The sequence below is a fragment of the Bos mutus genome, chromosome 26 (assembly GCF_027580195.1).
Source record: "Bos mutus isolate GX-2022 chromosome 26, NWIPB_WYAK_1.1, whole genome shotgun sequence".
NCBI classification, from domain to species: Eukaryota; Metazoa; Chordata; class Mammalia; order Artiodactyla; family Bovidae; genus Bos; species Bos mutus.
Genome location: NC_091642.1, coordinates 32,773,181 through 32,782,403, shown reverse-complemented (window position 1 = coordinate 32,782,403; position 9,223 = coordinate 32,773,181). Strand labels below are relative to the sequence as shown.

The window sequence follows — 9,223 nt, the reverse complement described above, 5'->3', positions numbered from 1 at the left end:
CCTGAACCTACATTGATTGATGCAAAGCTGTTTATAATCATCATGTATCTTTCTTACCGTGAATATTTCTTGCAGAAATATTAGTGTTTTGTTTTGAGATGTTCCTCTGATAGGGATTTTACAGTTTTTGCAATGTCTGCTTTCTAAAAGCTGAAATAATTCTAAATTCCAAAATCATCTTTCCCCAAGGGGTTGGGATAAGGAATGTGGACTGGCTTTTCTTCTTGGCCACAAGAGGGCAGCCCTGCATCCCTGTCCACCTGAAGCGATTTGAACCCTGGTTCCTCTAAGTGAGGATAATCAAGCAGATAGGAGGGGCGAGAGGGAAGCTAAATGCTAATGGCTTCTTTTGAGCCAAAGCCAGAATAGCAGTCAGAAATCCTCACCTCAGGGGTTTTCAGGAAACTTCAGTAATGCAAAAGGCATGGTTTGTGCAGCTGCGGAGCCGCCTCAGACTGGTTTGCCCACAGGGGTGAAGAGGGCAGTTGAGGAGCAAGTACCCACTGCATTGACTGCACTCATCCCACCCTGGGCCCGTTGCCCACTACGCAGCTCTGACTGTAATAGGAGCTGGTGGAGGGGCCAAAGACCCTTCTCCTCTCCTTGGACCAGGAGGCCAGCTCTATTTTCTCCTTCCTGGGAATTGCCCTCTCCTTGCAGTGGGCCCGAGCCTCACCCCCGGCTCCAGAGTGTCCATTTCCAGATCTTCCCCTTGCGTGACAGACTCACATAGCTCTCGGTGCACATGGTTTATTTTGCCACGTGAACTACGTTTTTCCTGTGCTGGCCTGAGGGGCAGGGGTGTGGGACGAGCTACTGGACCGTGGGCCACAGTTGTAGCAGGAGTAGTGGGATGCTGCGTCAGAGTGCCTGTCACTCGACTCCCAGGAAAACTATCCTGCAGCCCAGGCATAGTGTTAAACTGAGAAGGGCTGAGGCAGAAACGGGCACTGCTTTTCCTCAGTCTGGTGAGGAACGGGTCCGCTGTGACAGCTCAGTGGAAGCCTCTGGGCCTGTTCTGGCCCACGCAGGCCAGTGGCAGCAGTGAGGCTGTTGTGAGGCTGTCTCTTCTTTGCCTTCCCCAGCCCTTTGGCAAAAGTCTCTGTGAATCCTGGGGAGGATACAGCCGGCCCCGGCCCCTTCCCCGGCTCAGTGTCTGATCTGATGGAGGTAGCTTGTGGGTCCTGGCTTCCTCCAGTTCCGGCGGATCCGGGCGCTGGCCCTCCTAGAGTTCACATGCTGCTCACTGGAAGCCGTCTCCGTGGCTCTGCTCTGCGGAGCGCAGGGCTCTGCAGTTCTGCAGGGAACAGTCATGTTAAGCCAACATCAGTAGGAAGGAAAGAACAGGGACTGAAGAGATTCTGGTCCTAATGAACTATTAAAGCACACTGTTCAGAGCCAAATGAGACCAGGGCTCTGGTCTCATCTCTGCCCCTAGAGAGCTGCATGACAAGGCATAGCTTTCAGACTGCTTTTCTGTAAGGGGAGTTGGACTAGATCAGGGGGTGTGACACTCTTGTGTTTCTCCACCCTCCTCATCCTGTCCTGTACAAGACCAGAGGGCAAGTAGCCTTCTTAAGATGATTCCGGCAGGGATTACTGATCAACTGAAATTCATAGGAGCAACAAAGCTGATCTGCTGCCCTGGCCCTGATGACCTCTGAAGGCCTGTTCAGATCTCGTGTTCTGACTGTGGGCACAGAGCATAACCCAGAGTGACTGCTTAGGCCACCTAGATGGTTCAGCTTGGTCTCTTGGGGGCTTGCTGTTCCTGAGTGGGCAGCGACCTAAGCAAAGAGGCGAAGGACTGGGGGAAATTTCAGGTGAAGTTTCTCAACAGTTTTTAACCCTTGATGCCTCTATGGTACTCCCCTATGCTATTTTCTCAGTAGTCCCACAGCTCAGATGATCACCCAGCTTATTTTTGAATGTTACCTGTTCAACAACAGGTAAATAGGATTTTTTTTTCCCCCGTCCAAACCATAGTCCCTCCCTCGCTGCTGGTTCAGAACCTCTGTGAAATGAGGTGGCCCTGAGTGGACCCAGGCACCCCTTCCCATGGGAGTTCACAGGGTCATAGGTGACCCCAGCAGTAACAGTCTCTTAAGTGCCAACCACACGGTAGGCACTGTGTAGACCTGGCAACAACCCCAATGGCAGGTACTTGACAGGGAGGCCAGGTGAGTGGCTTCAGGCCACACCAGCCGGGAAATGGAGGAGCGGGCCTGTCGTGCTCCATGGCCTACCTGAGCCTGCTGCAGTGGTGTACCGAGGGGCCTAGGGGCTTCTGCCGAGGGGGCCTCTTCCTGCGCAGCCTCTTCAAGGCCTCAGCCACACGATGGTCCCCTGCACACTCCCAGACGATCTGTGCCCGTTCCTCAGCCAGCTGGTCCCCGCTGCGCTGAAACAGACCCTGGATCTGCAGCAGCTCAGTGTCCTGGAAGATGTTGGCTGCGGCCTGCTTGCGGCCCCGGACCTCCGGGGGGGCCCGCCAGGGGGGTGGCTCGCTGACCACAGATGCAGGGGTGCCCATCCTGGGTGCTGAGGAAGGAGCAGGGAGGGATGTCAGCAGCTCAGTGGGCCCTTCCCAAGCCTGGGGGTCTTGACCAACACAAGGGCTTCTGGTGTTTCTGTTCTCCAGTAGCTAAAATAGAGTAAGTCTTGACTTGAAATCACTGATTTCCTGGGGCACCTTGGGGAGATAATAACGATAGTCAGACTTTACAGTGTTTACAAGCCTGACCTAGGTATTAAGGGTCACAGAAGGTAAGGATTGTGCATCTCCACTTTAGAGATGAAGATGCACACCTCAGATGTTAAATGACTTTCTCATGGACACAAAGCCATGTGTAAGTGCATAGCCAGAAGCAGAGGCCAAGTCTCTCTGGCTCCAGAGTCCACGCAGAGCCCAGGCCCGAGTGATAACACCCATAGCAGCTGAAATGTTTTAAGCACTCAGGTTGCAGGTACCCCCATAACAGCTGTACTCACATAACATCGTTGAATCATGAACGAGCACAACTGTCCTAGGAGGTAGATACTTTTTAACCTCCTCATGTCACAGATGAGGAAACTGAAGAACAATACTCTGATGCTGAGACCCAAGCTCTGTGGCACAGAGGCAAGTGAGGGGCTGTGGCCTTGGGCTCCACAGGCAGGAATCCGGCTTCCGGCCGCCTCTACCACTTACTGGCTAGGTGATCTTCCTCGCCTCCACTGCTTCCTGTGTAAACTTAATCAGCAATACAAGTACCTACTTCTTAGAGTCGCTGTGAGGACTGAGTGAAGACACAAAGCATTAAGACCATGCAAGATGTCCCACCAGTCTGCTTTTCCATCTGTAACACAGAAGAGCATCCTGTCTTCTATTTTCAAGCTCCTGGGGGGGAGAAGGGATGAGCCAAGTCCATATAATTTAAACAGGATGAAATAGACCAATCAGATCTAACCACAGTCCAAAGAACCACAGAGAGAAAGGTAGGGGCAGAAGAAAGGGCTACGGGATTGAAGTATCCTCTCAGTGCAAGAGGCTGAAATCTATGATAAGTTCAATAAAAGTTAGGCTCGGGCCAGTGCCACACCCCACCCCCATATGCAAGAAATGAAAACAGAATTATCTCAGTTCTACGTAGTTTTTGGTGAATGGTAAAGGGATAAGAGGCGTACCCACCTTATCCTTGTCTTCACTACAGCCTGAAATGGCTATGGGATTGGAAAACAGACTGGAGACCAGAAGACCAAAGACTTGGCATTATACAGAACTCCCGGGCTTTCCAGTTAGCTCAGATGGTAAAGAATCTGCCCTCAATGTGGGAGACCAGGGTTCAATCCCTGGGTCAGGAAGATCCCCTGGTGAAGGTAACGGCAACCCACTCCAGTATTCTTGCCTGGAGAATTCCATGGACAGAGGAGCCTGGCAGGCTACAGTCCATGGGTTGCAAAGAGTAGGACACGACTGAGCAGCTAACACACCCAAGCTCTTCCTGGCTGTGACCTTAGGCAAGTTATTCAATCTCTCTGGGCCTGCTTGCTCAACTAGAAAATGGGGCTAATAACACTTCTCAGGATTATTGTAAGGATTAAATGGGTCTAGTGTGTATCAGGTCCCCAGTGGGAGCTAAAGAAATACAAATGCCCCTCTTCTTGGCCTTCAGGACTTTTTCACTTACAGCAGGGGTGTAATGTGGACCCTCCTTTTCCTCTGAACAGTCTGGCCTGAGCCAGCTGAAGGCCTTGCCTGTGCTCCCTTCTCCCTGCACAGTCCTGAGCCTAATGAGGAAGGCCTGGTTGCTAAGTCAGATCCCACTATGCAGCTAATTACAGAGAGATCTGTCAGCCAGCAGCCAGCTTAAAAAAGAAAGAAATCAAATTTGAAATAAATTTAAATAAAAAATGTACATACTCAACTGTAAAAAGTACAAAGGATCAGAATCATAGAAATAAGAGCATTACCAGCTTCCTGTCCTCAACCTACCCACCTGCAGACGTAACCCTGACTCTCACCTGCCTTTGATGCTCTTGAGAATTTGAGCCGTCTCTCCCTCCCATTCAGACTCCTCAGATATGACTGTTCCCCACCTGCCCTTGCCCTGGCCTTCCCTCTTCCTCACCTCAGTAGCCACCCTCCTTCTAATAATTTCTACACTCACCCTGTTTCTATCATAACCCACTCTCTCTTTTGAAAAGATTTAGTAGCTAAAATAAACCTGCAGAAGACTTTCAGATAAATTAATTTTTAAAAAATTGTGCTTTTTATCTGGAAAATGGGGATTTTAAAATCTGCCTCTCTGTAGGCACAATTATGGGAATCCAGTTAAGACCTAATATGTGTGGTAATTAAACCTCCAGAGCTGGATGATATCCTGTGACCAGAAAACAACAGTCACCAAGTCACACTTCCAGGCTGATAAAGAGAAGTAAAAGCTAACTACTATGGGGTGTTTGTCTTGCCAGGTGGCGCTAGTGGTAAAGAAACCACCTGCCAGTGCAGGAGACATAAGAGACGCTGGTTCGATCCTTGGGTCAGGGAGATCCCCTGGAGGAGGGCATGGAAACCCACGCCAGTATTCTTGCCTGGAGAATCCCATGGACAGAGGAGCCTGGTGGGCTACAAGTCCAAAGGGTGGCAAAGAGTCAGACACGACTGAAGCGACTAAACACGCACGCTGGGGGTATTTATTCTGAATCAGCAACATGCATGATACCATTTCATCCTCAAAACCATTGTTAGGAATCAGGCACTGTTAACCTCATTGCCATTCATAGAGGACTAAAGAGGAGCTGAAATACATAGCCCTGAGCCTGAGCTCACCCTATCCTCAGGTGAGCCCTAGTCTAAGTGACTGCAGCCGGAGCTTTTGAATCACCAAGTTGCCCTCACAGCCTGGCAGCTCAAAGCACATTTCTTCCCATTATATCTGTGAAGACTGTTTCACTATTCTTTTCCAATTCATGTAGGGGAAAACTCGCCAGTAGAAAGGGAAGAAGGATGAATGTCCCACACCCCAGGTAAGAGTCAGGGCATGGAATTTGTTTTAATCTTCACTAGCGCCAAAGCTGTTTACAGGGTGACAGGCCGCCCCCAGCCTTGAAGCCGTGAACCCATGGCACTCTGACGGGGAAGAGCCCCAGCCTCCACAGAAGGAACCAGGAGCTGCTACGCGGCCCAGTGCACAGAGCTCTGGCTTGAGTCAGAGGACTAGCTTCGAGCCCTAGTGCTGCCTGCCACTCACTGGCTAAGACACCTCAGGCACTTCACATGGCCTCTGTGGGCCCTTCCTCTTACAGTTGAAAGGAAGGGTTTATTCTTATAGTCTCCGGGGCGTGTGCTGGTGTTGAGAGTCAATAATTCCATGACAAGGCTGGGTCCACACAGAAGTGGAGATGAGTTAGCTTCTCTGCCAGGGCCCAGGAGCTACATGTGTGGACACGTCTGTATAGTTAGGTGCCAGGGGACTCCCCTTTTCTGCCCTCCTTAGTCTTCCTTAGAGGCCAGACACTGTTGGGCTGCTGTGGGGTTAGGGTCTGGTAGAAGAAAGAACTCACTGCTCGAAAGCATTCTAGTGACCCAGACTGGCTGTGGCCAAGCCCAGAGTAGACTCCTAGGCTGGTCGGGGTGGTGGGAGAAGAGCTGATAGTCCTGCTCTGGGACTCAGGCAGTCTTACCCGCCCTTCAGAGAGATGGGTCATAGGATCAAATAGCAGCAGCTGTCTTAGGGAGGAAATGGCTCAGAGCCTGACTTTCCAGATGGTCCAGCCACCCACCTCTACCAGGGCTGCAAGGCCCTGCCTCCAGCAGTCAGTTACAGAGTTACAAACAAACCAACAAGGAACCGTGTGGGCCAGTCTGAGCCCCCAAGCCTCAACCATATCCTCGTGAACCTCGGGGAGGCCTTGGCAACTCCAGATTTTGAGGTCCCTCACTCCTGGCTTGGCCTCCCACCTTGGAATTTAGACAGCAGAGTGAGGCTGGGAATAAAAATCAGTGGATTCCAAGTAGGATTAGATGGTAAACTTTGAGAAAGCTGAATCAGAAGATTCAGGAGAAAATTTACTATCAGGAGAAAATTTCCTGTCTCATTCAATGTGTTACTTTCCCACTGATTTCCTGGACAAGACCTGAATCCAGGGAAGTTAGTGTGTACTTGAACAATGGCCCTTGTTTAAACTGGGAAATGAAACCATGGGCTATTATATTAAAAGATTATAAATGGATCTTTCATTTCAGAGCTGGCATAAAAGATAGGCATGGATCTGTGAGCTAATGAGTAAAGACTAATTGCAAAATCCTTCAATTTGATCTAAACTAGCTTAAAAATGAACTCCCAAAGTAAATATCAAATGTTGAAATTGAAGTTCAACTTGTTTTGCAACAGGCAATAAAGGAACTGCTAAGCTCTGACAAAGAAATATATTTAAAAGTGACTCACCATGCACTGAATTTGCAGTACACAAATATGGTGTCCAACCGAGCGTTTTTTGTAATGTATGAAGCTCAGTTCAGAGAGCTTTTCACACTGTGGTCTCGGGGACGTGAAGGGAGCTATGGCAGGCACAACACACTCGTGTGACCTGGGCGGCAACTGAGCCCTCACTCACTCAGCTCACCCCCTTCAGATAGCACTGGTGATGATGATAATCTGTAACCAGAGGCCAAGGGCCTCTTAGGAAAAGAAAAAAAAAACCTGGAGGCTCTGGCCCAAGGCCCATATCAACATTTGTGGCCTTGGCCTGTTTCCCTGTCCACTGGACAGCAGCCAAAATCTGTGGCTCCTTCAAGCAGGAGGCTCAGTCCAAATGGCTATGTGGGTCCTGCCTCCCACAGGGCCTAGCTCAGGCAGTAGAGAACTAGACACAGGTTGGTCTACAATTCTGTGTCCCAGAAGGTAGAGAAAGGAAATGGACCCTTTTCCCAGGTCAATTCTCAGATATGACCTGAAAACAAACTCCTGCTAGATCTAGGAATAACTCTTTTGTAGAGTCCAAGAACCCTGAATTCTGGTTCTGCCATTGATAACTGAATACATTGGCAGGTCTTGGTTTTCCCCTGCCTCAATTTGCTCTTCATCAAAATGGTGAGAATAGATAACCCTTAGGGGATAGGAAGATTAATACTTTAGTATGCCAAGGATCTATCCCAGCACATTACATCATGAATGAATGATGGAAGGGAGTTGTTATTGCTGTTGTTTAGTCGCTAAGTCGTGTACAACTCTTTTGTGACCCCATGGACTGTAGTCCTCCAGGCTTGTCTGTCCATGGGATTTCCCAGGAAAGAATAGTGGAGTGGGTTGCCATTTCCTTCTCCAGGGGATCTCCCTAACCCAGGGACCGAACCTGTATCTCCTGCATTGGCAGGCAGATTCTTTTACCACTGACCTACCAGGGAAGCTGACAGGAGGGAGACAGGCTATTTAGCCTCCAGGGATTACAGAATCTCTGCCATTTTCATTCTCACTACTGTCATGAAACTCCCTCAGAAAGGGCCTTCACTCTTTGGAGAAGAGAGTAAAGGGAGATAGGTTCATCTGTGGACTTTTAAATCATACCTGCAGTAGAGGCTCCCTGTCAAGCTTGCTCCCTGTCAAATGCAGAACAGCACTTCCTGAGAAGTAGTATCTTTAATCCTCACAACACCCCTATGAGGTGCCTCCCTATGAGGAGGCACTATCCTTGTTACACCCATTTTACAGACGAGAAATCTGAGCTCAGAAAGGTTTGGTAACTTCCCAAAGTCACACAGATGGGTAGGTGATGAGACTGGGATGGGAACCCTAGTCTGATCCCAGCGCCCACTCTCAACCACTGCTATTTTTGTTCCTGCCAGATGGCTGAGGAAGTCTTCATGGGGAGGAAGGACCCAGGAGGCTTTGAAATCTGCTATCTGCTTCTCCAGGGTTTGGAAGGTGCAGGGATCAAAGGCAGGTCTCCCAATACTGTGTGTCTGTGCCCTCAGCACTCCATGGTCCCGTGGGGAGTTAGAGCGATTACTCACCACGCAGGAGCGCAGAGCCAATAGACCTCAAATCGGGATAGGGCCAGCTAAGATGCGCCCACTCCAACCCCTTTCAACGTTTTCGAAAGGGCGAGCGCAGCTCTGAGCTTCCTGCCGTGATGGTGCTCACAAGGTCCAGACGGCGTTCATCAACAGGACAAGACCTTGGGAGGGGGTATCCTGGCCGAGGTCACACGACGACACCACCAGAACGGGTCTGCCCCTAAGTCTTAGACGCGGCCGCTCCGTATGACGGGCCCTAACTGGACCTGGGAGTTCGGGTCTCAGCGACGCCTCTGCTCTGACAGCCCTCCCACCCGCCTCCACCGCAGCAAAAGCTTGGCTGCCGACCTACGTACCTGGCCTCCCGAGGAGGGCCACCTCGGTCGCAGCCGCGGCTCCCCGGAGAAGGCGCTCCCCAGCCCCGGAACAGCCAATCCTCAGCCGAGCCTAGGTGAGAGCTCCCGGCGAGCCTTCCAAAATCGAACGCGGAGACACGGTGAGCCAATCGGCGGCCGTAAAGAGGCGAGGGGCGTGTCCCGGCTCCGCCCCCTTCTCTCCACTGGCCTGGAAATCAGAGTGCGAAAGGGCCCCAGGTCCAATTAGCGGCGGAGCAGCAGCGAAGGGCGTGCCCTCCCAGCACTTTCCCTCCGCCCACTGCCACCCTCGCACTGCGCCCGGAGGTGCCCCTTTCATTGACGTCAGTCCTCCAGGAGAGCGCGGTTTTGC

The 9,223-nt window shown here is 50.9% G+C and overlaps 1 protein-coding gene across 7 annotated transcripts; it reads right to left on the bottom strand.

Moving 5' to 3' along the window:
- Nucleotides 1-734: 734 nt before the first annotated feature.
- Nucleotides 735-9,005, bottom strand: AVPI1 (arginine vasopressin induced 1). 7 transcript variants are annotated; one of them, XM_014479933.2, is made up of 3 exons: nucleotides 8,854-9,005; nucleotides 2,247-2,541; nucleotides 735-1,297 (listed from the first exon to the last, which is right to left on the bottom strand). In XM_014479933.2, exons 2-3 carry the CDS (start codon nucleotides 2,531-2,533, stop codon nucleotides 1,150-1,152), a joined length of 435 nt encoding a protein of 144 aa, XP_014335419.1. In that variant the 5' UTR covers nucleotides 2,534-2,541; nucleotides 8,854-9,005; the 3' UTR covers nucleotides 735-1,149. The 7 variants fall into 7 exon arrangements, with proteins under 7 accessions (XP_014335419.1, XP_014335418.1, XP_014335417.1 ...); XM_014479932.2 differs by having other exon boundaries at nucleotides 2,247-2,644; nucleotides 8,854-9,003; XM_014479931.2 differs by having other exon boundaries at nucleotides 2,247-2,692; nucleotides 8,854-8,998.
- Between the last annotated feature and the right edge of the window lie 218 nt (nucleotides 9,006-9,223).

Coding starts and splice junctions, on each gene's coding strand:
- AVPI1 (XM_014479933.2), bottom strand. CDS start 2,533: ATGGGCACCCCTGCATCTGTGGTCAGCGAGCCACCCCCCTGGCGGGCC. Junction 1,298..2,246: donor CACCACTGCAGCAGGCTCAG/GTAGGCCATGGA, acceptor TGTTCCCTGCAG/AACTGCAGAGCCCTGCGCTC.